This window comes from Hyla sarda, chromosome 3 (genome assembly GCF_029499605.1).
Source record: "Hyla sarda isolate aHylSar1 chromosome 3, aHylSar1.hap1, whole genome shotgun sequence".
Taxonomy (NCBI): Eukaryota; Metazoa; Chordata; class Amphibia; order Anura; family Hylidae; genus Hyla; species Hyla sarda.
The window spans coordinates 418,946,829-418,959,688 of NC_079191.1; the positions used below are offsets into that span (position 1 = coordinate 418,946,829).

Consider the following 12,860-nt stretch of genomic DNA (forward strand, 5'->3'; position numbering starts at 1 on the left):
TTGTCGGCATTACCATTTATATTCCAAATAAATCAATACCAGGTTCATGTTAGCTCTATCAGCAAAGAACCGCTCGGCGGTAGCCAGACTCTATTCATCGTGGCCATTGAAGGGGTTGTCTGAAATAAAAGAAAAGGGTTGACTCCTTTATTTCTAGAAGCATATATAGTTATATATAGATAAGTAGGGGTAGACGGCAAGCGCTTCATTAATTCCAATGGGAGTGTCGAAAAGTCTCGAGTACAGCTCTCGGGCATCATCTGCGCTCCTATAGGAATGGAGTGTGTACCGTCTACTGGTAGACGACACAAGTTCCTCACTGAGAGCGCCGGGGTCTCATCCCGGTGATCACGGGGGCCCCAGCGGTCGGACCCCCCTGCAATCAGCTACTTAATCCCTATCTTGTGCACAGGGGATAAGTTGTTTTTCCTTTAAATCAGAGAAAACGCCAACACACATGCACATACGGTGCTTTTTTCTTGTAGGTCTCTATGGGAGAAATTACTTTAGAAAATCAGGAAAAAAGAAGTGAAAGAGTATGCTTTAATTTACAAATACTACCAGAAACAAAAAAAAGAAACATGCCACTATAGGCTGAAAAAACACCACAAAGATGGTATGTAGATATTGTTACGTCTAGCGCTCCGGGTCCCCGCTCCTCCCCGGAGCGCTCACGGCGTCTTTCTCCCTGCAGCGCCCCGGTCAGTCCCGCTGACCGGGAGCGCTGCACTGTCATGGCCGTCGGGGATGCGATTCGCACAGCGGGACGCGCCCGCTCGCGAATCGCACCCCAGGTCACTTACCCGTCCCGGTCCCCTGCTGTCTTGTGCTGGCGCGCGCGGCTCCGCTCTCTAGGGCGCGCGCGCGCCAGCTCTCTGAGACTTAAAGGGCCAGTGCACCAATGATTGGTGCCTGGCCCAATTAGCTTAATTGGCTTCCATCTGCTCCCTGGCTATAACTGATCTCCTCCCTTGCACTCCCTTGCCGGATCTTGTTGCCTTGTGCCAGTGAAAGCGTTTAGTGTGTCCAAAGCCTGTGTACCTGAACTTCTGCTATCCATCCTGACTACGAACCTTGCCGCCTGCCCCCGACCTTCTGCTACGTCTGACCTTGCCTCTGCCTAGTCCTTCTGTCCCACGCCTTCTCAGCAGTCAGCGAGGTTGAGCCGTTGCTAGTGGATACGACCTGGTTGCTACTGCCGCAGCAAGACCATCCCGCTTTGCGGCGGGCTCTGGTGAAAACCAGTAGCCTCTTAGAACCGGTCCACTAGCACGGTCCACGCCAATCCCTCGCTGACACAGCGGATCCACTACCCGTAAGCCGAATCGTGACAGTAGATCCGGCCATGGATCCCGCTGAGGTGCCGCTGCCAAGTCTCGCTGACCTTACCACGGTGGTCGCTCAGCAATCGCAGCAAATTGCCCAACAAGGACAGCAGCTGTCGCAGTTGACCGCCACGTTACAGCAACTTCTGCCTCTGCTACAGCAGCAACCATCTCCTCCGCCAGCTCCTGCACCTCCTCCGCAGCGAGTGGCCGCTCCTAGCCTCCGCTTGTCCCTGCCGGACAAATTTGATGGGGACTCTAAACTCTGCCGTGGATTTTTGTCTCAGTGTTCCCTGCATATGGAGATGTTGTCGGACTTGTTTCCTACAGAACGGTCTAAGGTGGCGTTTGTAGTAAGCCTTCTTTCAGGAAAGGCCTTGTCTTGGGCCACACTGCTCTGGGACCGCAATGATCCTGCCACAGCCTCAGTCCAGTCCTTTTTCGCTGAAGTCCGGAGTGTCTTCGAGGAGCCAGCCCGAGCTTCTTCTGCCGAGACTGCCCTGTTGAACCTAGTCCAGGGTAATTCTTCAGTGGGCGAGTACGCCATCCAATTTCGTACTCTTGCTTCCGAGTTATCATGGAATAACGAGTCCCTCTGCGCGACCTTTAAAAAAGGCCTATCCAGTCGCATCAAGGATGTGCTGGCCGCACGAGAGATTCCTGCCAACCTGCAAGAACTCATCCATTTGGCTACCCGCATTGACATGCGTTTTTCTGAGCGACACCAAGAGCTCCGCCAGGAAAAAGACTTAGATCTCTGGGCACCTCTCCCACAGTATCCGTTGCAATCTATGCCTGGGCCTCCCGCCGAGGAGGCCATGCAAGTGGATCGGTCTCGCCTGACCCAGGAAGAGAGGAATCGCCGTAGGGAAGAAAATCTCTGTCTTTACTGTGCCAGTACCGCTCCACTAGCACGGTCCACGGTCCACGCTTTGCGGCGGGCTCTGGTGAAAACCAGTAGCCTCTTAGAACCGGTCCACTAGCACGGTCCACGCCAATCCCTCGCTGACACAGCGGATCCACTACCCGTAAGCCGAATCGTGACAGATATGGTGCTTCATACTTCCCTTATGACTCCCAGTTAAAGGGGTATTCCAGGAAAAAACTTTTTTTTATTTATTTATATATTTATATCAACTGGCTCCAGAAAGTTAAACAGATTTGTAAATTACTTTCAATAATTATCAGCTGCTGAAGTTGAGTTGTTGTTTTCTATCTTGCATCAGTGCTTTCTGCTGACATCTCTGCTTGTCTCGGGAACTGCACAGAGTAGAAGAGGTTTGCTATGGGATTTACTTCTAAACTGGGTGGTTCCCGAGACACGTGTCATCATAAAGCACTTAAACAGAAAAGAACAACTCAACTTCAGCAGCTCATAAGTACTGAGAAGTATTTACAAATCTGTTTAACTTTCTGGAGCCAGTTTATATATATATATATATATATATATATATATATATATATATATATATATTTATAAAAAGTGTTTCCCTGGATAACCCCCTTAAGATCTGGCACAAAAAAAAAGTCAAGTCTTAAAAAATCAAGCGTTTAACCCCTTAAAGGAGTAGTGCAGTGAAATATAACTTATCCTCTATCCAAAGGATAAATTATAGATTGCAGGGGGTTCGACTGCTGGGACCCCCGACGATCTCCTGAACGGAGCACAAGCAGTCTGCTGGAAGCGGCCGTTCTGATCCCCACAGGAAGCCGCGGCCGACATAGCCCCTCCATGTATTTATATGGGATACATGGATGGGGCGTGCCGGCCGCCACTCCGTGCAGGGGTTGGCACGCCCCTTCCAGCAGACTGCCTGATAGGGGATAAGTCATATTTCACTACATAACTTAGCATTTACTAAGATGTGTGTGATTTAGTTAATTTTTAGTTCTTTTTTTTTTGCATGTTTTTTTGCGTGAAAATTTATTACATGGTCACAGGGCATGTGATAAATTTTGTGGAGGATACACATTTTTTTAAATTTCACTCTTCACATACACCAAAAAGCTACGCTAGGTCTGGACTGGTGTAGAATTGCGCCTTATTGGGGGGTTTTGGGACTATTTAGCAAAAGTCACAGTTGATAAATTCATTACCACGTTACAAGACCAACCCTTAAAGGACAAAAGACTATATATTCCTGTGCCCGGGCTGCAAAAATAAACAAAATAAACTTTGACTCACTTTCCTAAGTTCCCCCAGCCGGCTCCTTACATGACAGTGCGCTCAGCCTATCACCGGCCGAGGTGGGACATCGCTGCTGCTGTTGATACACTGAGGGCTCTGTGACGTTACCATCCCCAGGAAGCAGCATGAGGATCGCAGCGGAGGACCGTGAGGCAGTAGGAAGGTGAGTCAAAGTGTAGTTTGTTTATTTTTGCAGCCTGGGCACAGGAATATGTAAAATTAATGCGGTACAGATGTCCTTTAACATCTGGCCTGTACGCTCTTTAAAAAAAAAAAGGAGGAAATCAAAAAGTAGCCTGAGGCGCAACGCTGCACCTAAATAGAGACAAATCTAAACACAAAAAGCTCTAAAGACCATGATAAATGCCCCCATCTGTTTTCACCTTTAATTTTTCAAATCTGGCATGTGTCTCTTTAACCCCTTAATGACGCAGGACGGAAATGTTCATCCTGGTGCGGTGGTATTTAACGCTACAGGACATACATTTACGTACTGAACATGACCGCGAGCATTGGAGCGATGCTCGGGTCATGCGCGGCAATTTCCTGCTGCTGATAGCAGCCAGGGACCAGCCAGTAACGGCCGACATCCGCGATCGTCTACCATTAACCCCTAAGATGCCTTGATCTATACAGATCACGGTATCTGCGGGAGTGTGGTCAGAAAAATGCATGATCGGATCGCCCGCAGCACTGCCACAGTGATCCGATCATCTGTAATGGCAGACAGAGCTTCTTCTGCTCTGGTCTGAGATCGAGCAGACTAGAGCAGAAGATCACTGATAACACTGATCCGTGCTATGCCCTATGCATAGCACTGAACAGCATTAGCAATTGAATTATTGCTATAAATAGTCCCCTATGGGCACTATTAAAATGTAAAGATAAAAGTAAAAAAAGTTAAAAGTTAAATATGAAAAATCCCCTCCTCTAATAAAAATTTAAATTGTCCCTTTTCCCCATTTTACACCCAAAAAGTGTAAAAAAAAATTTTTTTTATAAACATATTTGGTGCGTAAATATCCAAACTATTAAAATGTATGGTGAACGTCGTGAATGTAAGGAAAAAACGAAGTCCAAAATTGCTGCTTTATTATGACATTTTATTCCAAATAAATTTTTTAAGCAGTACAATAATAGAAAAGTATGTAATCATGGGTATCATTTTAATAGTATTGACCCACAGAATAAAGAAAACAGGTCTATTTTACCATAAAGTGTACAGCGTTAAAACTAAACCTTCCAAAATTAACAAAATTGCGATTTTCTTATCAAATGAGTGATGTCATTACAAAGGACAACTGGTCGCGCGAAAAACAGAGTTATGATTTTTAGAAGGCGAGGAGGAAAAAATGAAAACGTAAAAATAAAATTGTCTGAGTCCTTAAGGGGTTAAGTGGTAATTTTTTTTGTGGAAAAACTCCAAAATATTGTGAAAAAATTGAAAATTTTTATTATTTTCATTTTATGGCATTCACTGTATAGTAAGAATAATGTTAATTTTGTTTTCTGTGGTTTTCTGTGGGTCGTTATTTTTTTTCTCCTTTTCTCAACAAAATCCTTTTTCCCCCTTTTCTGTGTTGGACCTCACAGGCTGCCGTACTAGGCAGACAGGAGGCCATCAGGTGGCCTCCTACTGCCATGGCAACCAATGGGATCCCATGATCACATTGCAGAATTGCCGTTGGTGAACAGGTGGTGCCCCTGTCAACCCCATAGATTCCGTGATCAGGAGACTGATCGCGGCATCTATGGGGTTACTACTGGCGAGACTGGCTGTGATTGACAGCTAGGTCCTGCTGGCGAACTCCTGCAGCACATCGCACTGAGCAGGATATCGCCAGGATGTATGCATACGTCCAGTTGCGCTAACATGTTTATCAACTGGGACATATGCATACGTCCTAGGGCGGGAAGGGGTTAACTTAAGTTTTAATGTTAATCATATTTTGTAAAGATTTTTTAGCAATTTTCAATTTTACTATCTATATCATAAACATATTTCCAAAATCTTGCAAAAAAGAACATGCTTTAGGTGATGCTATTACTTTAAAGGCTATAGGCACCAATGGAACATATTTTTATTGCATTGCATCTATTTTTAGAAGATAAAATATTTTGAAAGTTGCAAAAGAAAAACAATTTCTACTTACCGTATTTTTCGCCCTATAGGACACACCGGCGTATAAGATGCACCCAATTTCTAGGTGCAAAATCTAAAAAAATTAAGATTCTGAACCCAACAGTGGTCTTCAACCTGCGGACCTCCAGATGTTGCAAAACTACAACTCCCAGCATGTCCGGACAGCCGTTGGCTGTCCGGGCATGCTGGGAGTTGTAGTTTTGCAACATCTGGAGGTCCGCAGGTTGAAGACCACTGGATAGGAGGTAATACTCACGTGTCCCCGCCGCTCCCGTCACCGCTGCCCTGGATGTCGCTCCATCGCTGTCGCCGTGTCCCCGTGGTGTCCCCGATGCTCCACACGTCTTCTTCCCCGGGATCCACGCTCTCCATCGCCGTCATCACGTCGCTACGCACGCCGCTCCTATTGGATGACGGGACAGCGTGCCCGACGATGTGATGACGTCGAAGGAAAGCGCCGGCCATGCAGGGGATCCCGGCACGGAGCAGACACCGAGGAGGCAGGTAAGTTCCCTCCTGGTGTCCTGTAAGCTGTTTGGGACACCGCAATTTCGCCGCGGCGGTCCCGAAAAGCCCAACTGAGCAGCCGGGTTAGTGTCACTTTCCCTTCAGACGCGGCGGTCAGCTTTGATCGCCGCATCTGAAGGGTTAATACAGGGCATCACCGCGATCGGTGATGTCCTGTATTAGCCGCGGGTCCCGGTCGTTGATGGGTGCAGGGACCACCGCGATAGGCGTGTATTCGCCGTATAAGACGCACCAACTTTTCCCCCCCAGTTTTGGGGAAGAAAAAGTGCGTCTTATACGGCGAAAAATACGGTATTTGTCGTTTACAGTTTGCAGGTACCACAATTAGAGATGAGCGAACTTACAGTAAATTCAATTCGTCACGAACTTCTCAGCTCGGCGGTTGCTGACTTTTCCTGCATAAATTAGTTAATCTTTCCGGTGCTCCCGTGGGCTAGAAAAGGTGGATACAGTCCTAGGAAAGAGTCTCCTAGGACTGTATCCACCTTTTCCAGCCCACGGGAGCACCAGAAAGCTGAACTAATTTATGCAGGATAAGTCAGCAACCGCCGAGCCGAGAAGTTCGTGACGAATCGAATTTACTGTAAGTTCACTCATCTCTAATCACAATACAATGTGAGCTGTCCAATGTCATTCTGTCCTCAATATGTCATGGGAGTCAATTTTTTTTTAACAATTTTTTTTTTTCCCCCCCCTTAAACACTCTTTTAAAAATAAATAAATCACAGGGTATCCTAGTGTTGGGAAACCCAGTGATCAGCTGTAATCCAATAATAATGAACCAAAAGTAAGAGATAATAAACCAACAATGGGCTGTCTATGTAATGAACAGACATTATGGGTCCCCCAGATAGAGTCACTGTTACAGACACCCCCTGCTTGGGGTAATTGATAAGGTCTTCCATGAGGGACCCCGAATATTCTAATAGGGTAAGTGAACAAGGTTTTTTTTTGTATTTTCTCTTAACTGGAAAATCTGCTTAATCTTCCCTTCTATATATAAACAAGACACTAGAGAAAACACCAGTCTGCATTATATATATATATATATATATATATATATATATATATATATATATATATATATAGCCTACAATAACGCCGGCCATCACCTATACACCAGAAGTGGGAATGCAGAGGAAATACATATGTTTAAATGATCTCTGCATTAACTGCGCATTGATTGTGATTAACTGTGATTCATAACAGGCAATTACAATTCAAAGACATAATAAATCTTGATTACGTGTATCATTCATCGCCGAGCACCAAGACCGCACCGGCCCCATATTTCATCACATTACCTGGACGCCAATCCTCACCGCTGGATTGGAAAAGTTTCAGGTCAAAAACAAAATTAGAAATGAAAGTTGAAGATGTTTAAAATTACAGGACATTGTCCGATGTGTCATTGTTATGTAGCCTCGGCTAGATTTTATGTTACATATAGAATACAGAAGACAATAGATTATAGATACAATTTATCTATCTATTAACTATCTCATATCTATCTATCTATCTCATATCTATCTCATATCTATCTATCTCATATCTATCTATCTATCTCATATCTATCTATCTATCTATCTATCTATCTCATATCTATCTCTCTCATATCTCTCTCATATGTATCTCATGTCTATCTATCTATCTATCTATCTATCTCATATTTATCTATCTCATATCTATCTCATATCTATCTATCTATCTATCTATCTCATATCTATCTATCTCATACCTATCTATCTCATATCTATCTATCTATCTCATGTCTATCTATCTATCTCATATCTATCTCATATCTATCTATCTCATATCTATCTATCTATCTCATATCTATCTATCTATCTATCTCATATCTATCTATCTATCTATCTCATATCTATCTATCTCATATTTATCTATCTATCTATCTCATATCTATCTATCTATCTATCTATCTATGTCATATCTATCTATCTCATACCTATCTATCTCATATCTATCTATCTATCTATCTATCTCATATCTATCTATCTATCTATCTCATATCTATCTATCTATCTATCTCATATCTATCTATCTATCTATCTATCTCATATCTATCTATCTATCTATCTCATATCTATCTATCTCATATTTATCTATCTATCTATCTATCTATCTATCTATCTATCTATCTCATATCTATCTATCTATCTATCTATCTCATATCTATCTATCTCATATCTATCTCATATCTATCTATCTCATATCTATCTATCTATCTAGACAAGGAATCACTGCAGGACACCAACATATCTTGAAAAACAGAACAAAACAAAAAAACAAAAAAACATGTGTTATATTCCAAGTGTAATGTTACAATGAATGTTTTAGCCGTGTCGCTCCAGTGTCCTGCAGTCATCTTATATGAAGTCTGTTCTGTTCATGTTTTCTTATGGATATGTTTGCAATAAGTCATTGTTTATTTTTTATTCTAAAAGGTCAATGCTTGTGTTGTATATTACTGTAAGGTTTTGTTCACACAGGATACAGGGCAACACCTCTCTTATTTTCTTTTCTCCATGGGTGTAATTTCTCATTTTTTCCTATTAATTTATTGGTTTGATTTTAATATGTTTTGTGCTTTAATAGATAAACTCTACTTTTTACAGTATATATGGTTGATAAGTGACTCTATTTTCTAAATGTGTACAATTGCTGCTTACCCACTACATGGGCTGCTCCAAACAAAGCGGTAAGGCATAATGTATGATTCAGTGCTCCGCTCCTTGCAGGAACCTCTGACTAAGATAGGAGACCCTGCTCCTGCAAGTATGCTCCAAGCACACCACGCCGATAGTGCTACCTGTGAAGTTGGCAGTGGCTACATAAAGAAAGAAATGGCAGATGGTAAAGAGACCGTGCCCACAAGGGTGTACAATCTGTAAATAAAGAGGGAAGGTAGGTGAGGGGAGATGTTTCACCTATACAGATAAAGCAGTCAGACTTGTTGGGTTAACACACTATGACTGTTAACTCCAAATATGTAGAAGTTGTAGGGTTAAGGTAGGTTGTAGGTTTTTCTGAAGAGATGAATCTTTAGGTTACTTTTAAAGGGTTCCAGAGTATGGGAATGTGTGTGGATCAGACAAGAAGAGAGGACAGATTTAGGTCCTGTGTGGATATGCACTGTTAAAGAGAACCTGTCATCAAACCATATTTGCTAAATTAACTCAGATCATATTCCCTAACTACTGCTAACACCCCTCCTGCCCTTAAAAATATATTTCCGAGCATTAAAAAGCTGTGTATCATACCTTTCAGCTTGCTCACATTGTATGAGCTCCCGGCAGGAGAAAGTGGGCGTTCCTTAGCGGGCATGACGTCACTGAAGCCTGCGAGAGCTGTGCCTTACCATGCCCTGCATGCACTTCCTGAGTTTGGTTTCCGGCCAGGCCAAGAGGAGACCAAACTAACTGACTTATGCCGGGAACAGAACAGAGCCACCTAGTGGCCGTTTCTTCAATCACATTAAAAACATATAACTGTTGAGAATTCAAACAGCAAGTAAATAGCAAAGTGTCTTATTATTATTACAAAAGGAACAATATATTAAAAGTTTAGTTTGGTGACTGGTACTCTTTAAGTAAATGTGGATTAACGAAATGTACATGAGGTGGAAGTAGCAAGAGGTGGGAGACACTTGGATGTGTGGTTTAAAAGACAAGGTGGGGTCCTAGTTTATCCTGAGATACTGAACTTGTTGGACTGGGCAAAGTATGTAACTATTGACTAAAATTGTTGGGAAGGGGGTTTAGTAAAGTGGGGAAAAAATTAAGAGAACAGCGGATTTAAGAAATGTTGTTGAGAAGGAAGTGGCAGGAGGTGGTAAGCACCTAGATCTATGGTTTAAAAGACAGGGTGGAGTCATAAGTTATCCTGAGGTATTGGACTTGTGGGACTGCGGTAAGGATGAATCCATAGACTGTGATTGGTGGTGGTGAGGTTAGAAATATGAGGAAAGTTGATGAATTCTGCTTTCTCTATGTTGAGTTTTAAACAGTAGTAAGAGAAGAAGGAAGATATCACAAGTAAACAAACTAGAATCCCAGATAGCAGAGAGCCAACATCTGGACTAAATATAAGTGTAATTGGCATGAAAGGTTTATATATAGCAATGGAACCCGATCGGCTGACCCAGGTCAAAAGTAAAGATGGAGAAGAGTAGGAGTCCCAGGACACAGAGATTGAGAGGGAAAAGCTAGGAAGGGGTTTATGAGTTGGAGACACATCCTATTTGGTTATTGAGGTATGAGGAGATCCATGAGAGGATCTAGTCTGTGATGCCAAGAAAAAAAGAGTTTGTAACAGAAGGGAGTCGTCGACTGTGTGGAAGGCAGACGATAAATGAAAAAGGAGGAGCACAGATTAGGGGCACCGGGCTTTAGAAGTTAGTAGAACATTGGAGGCTTTGGTTGAGGTGGTTTTCATATAGCGAGGGGGTCAGAAGCAAGATTACACCTGGTTGAAAGGTAAGTTCAATGGAGATGGGAGGAAAGTTCACAGTACACATGCATTTTAAGAAGTTTTGCAGCAAACAGAAGTAGTGAGATGGGATGATAGCTGGACAAAGGGGAAGGTTTAGGGGATAATGGGTGTGATGGCTGCATGTTTAAAAGAAGAGAGGAAGACATCAGTGGTTAGTGGTAGAACAGGATGGGTTGTGGCTGGAATAAACACAGTATTAATGGGGTTATCCAGGAGTAGTGTTGCTCACGAATATTCGCAATTCGAATATTATTCGCGAATATCGCATATTCGCGAATTCGAATATGGCCTATGCCGCTCAACACTATCCAGGAGAAGGAAAGGTATGATTTTTCCTAGCTCCCAGTATCCCACTTCTGCCTCTCTGCATTCTCCGGAGTATAACTTACAGGACAGGAGGGCCAGTCCTGTAACACACCATATCAAGAAATCGCAACCACATGTGGTAACTAATGATCACATGATTTAGTAGATCATTTTCCAGAGATCAGCAGCTCAAAAAGTGTCCATAAGTAGTGTTGCTCGCGAATATTCGCAATGCAAATTTTATTCGCGAATATAGCACTATATATTCGTAATTAGGAATATTCGGGTTTTTTTTATTTTTATTTTTTCACAGTACACATCACAGTGATCACCCTTCTTTGCTTCCAGCTTGTGTGGTGTAAGAAGGCTCTAATACTACTGTGTGAGACCGGCGTGCGAAAATCGGCATATGCAAATTTTTGCTTATGCTAATTTTTGTATGTGCTAATTTCCGCGTATGCTAATTTTCGCATACGCAAATTTTCGCATATGCAAAAATAAAACGAGAATATTACAAATATGCGAATTTAGCGAATATATGACGAATATTCCTCCATATATTCGCAAAATATCACAAATTCGAATATGGCCTATGCCGCTCAACACTATCTTTAAGCCAATAAATGCACCTTGGGCGCCAAGGAGCTTTGTTTTAATGAGGAGTTTACTTTAAACAAAGGCATAGGAAAATTACCTGTGAAATATGTGTTTCCTGGCAAAGAGGACGATGAGAATCTGACGTAGCCGTGTCCTGGGAAGTGAGCTCCTTTGATGAAGGTTGTCCTGTCTTGTATGGTCAGTGATGGCTCAATCCTCTCTAGCTGGTAGAATGGCAGAGGACCATTAAGTTTTCCAGGAGCAGACCAAGTAATCTTCATTACAGTGCTATTGATTCCCTCTACCACTGGTGGCTTTATTTCTTCTGGGGCTGAAAGAAAACCAGGACTACGGTCAATTGCCTTGTATATTCAAAATAGAAAATTTAAGACTTGGAAGACAACCAATATGGCTGCAATTATAAGGACATTATGGTTGTCAGATTTCACTCAACAGTTGCAAGACAAGTAAAGCAACATATGGCTGCCATAGGTAATCCTGGTAAACGATTTTTAGATTGTTTTTATTGCTTCTGATAATTTTTTTATATCAAACATAAACAACCATATAAAAAAATAAAATTGCACCAAAAGATAATGCCCAGCCAATGCCCAAGGACCCCCTTATGAATGAATTGACCTTTGTCTCCTTAAAATTGCTTTAGCAACAGGATTAAATAGGTTATTATTTATCATTAGTATGTTTATTTTTGTTGTTATTTTTACTATTATTGTTGGTGTGGTTGTTTATTACACCCTCTAACATTGAAATTGCAAAACCAAGAAGAAATAGTTGTGGAAATAAAATGGATCAATAGACATATATGAGTATGAGCACCACGCACAGAAATACACACACTAACACATCATATAATGCCTTCAACAAAGTTATTAAAGGGATACTTAGGCGACCTTTTTTTTTTAAATCAACTGGTGCCAAAAAGTTACACAGCTTTGTAAATTACTTCTATTTAAAAATCTTAATCCTCCCAGTACTTATCAGATGCTTTATAATACAGAGGAAGTTATTTTCTTTTTAAATTTCCTTTCTGTCTGACCACAGTGCTCTCTGCTGACACCTCTGTCCATGTCAGGAACTGTCCAGAGCAGGACAAAATTCCCATAGCAAACCTCTCCTGCTCTGGACAGTTCCTGACATGGACAGAGGTGTCAGCAGTGAGCACTGTGGTCAGGTCACTCTGGAGCATACAGCAGCTGATAAGTACTGGAAGGATTAAGATTTTTATATGGAAGTAATTAAC

General features: G+C 42.3%; 1 protein-coding gene across 3 annotated transcripts in view; it reads right to left on the reverse strand.

Moving 5' to 3' along the window:
• USH2A (usherin) overlaps positions 1 to 12,860 on the reverse strand; it is a 1,021,568-nt gene that overhangs the window by 702,926 nt on the left and 305,782 nt on the right. For all 3 annotated transcript variants that reach the window (XM_056568336.1, XM_056568335.1, XM_056568334.1), the window contains one exon: positions 11,697 to 11,930. In XM_056568336.1, coding sequence (XP_056424311.1) covers positions 11,697 to 11,930 — 234 coding nt within the window. The remainder of the gene's footprint in view (positions 1 to 11,696; positions 11,931 to 12,860) is intronic.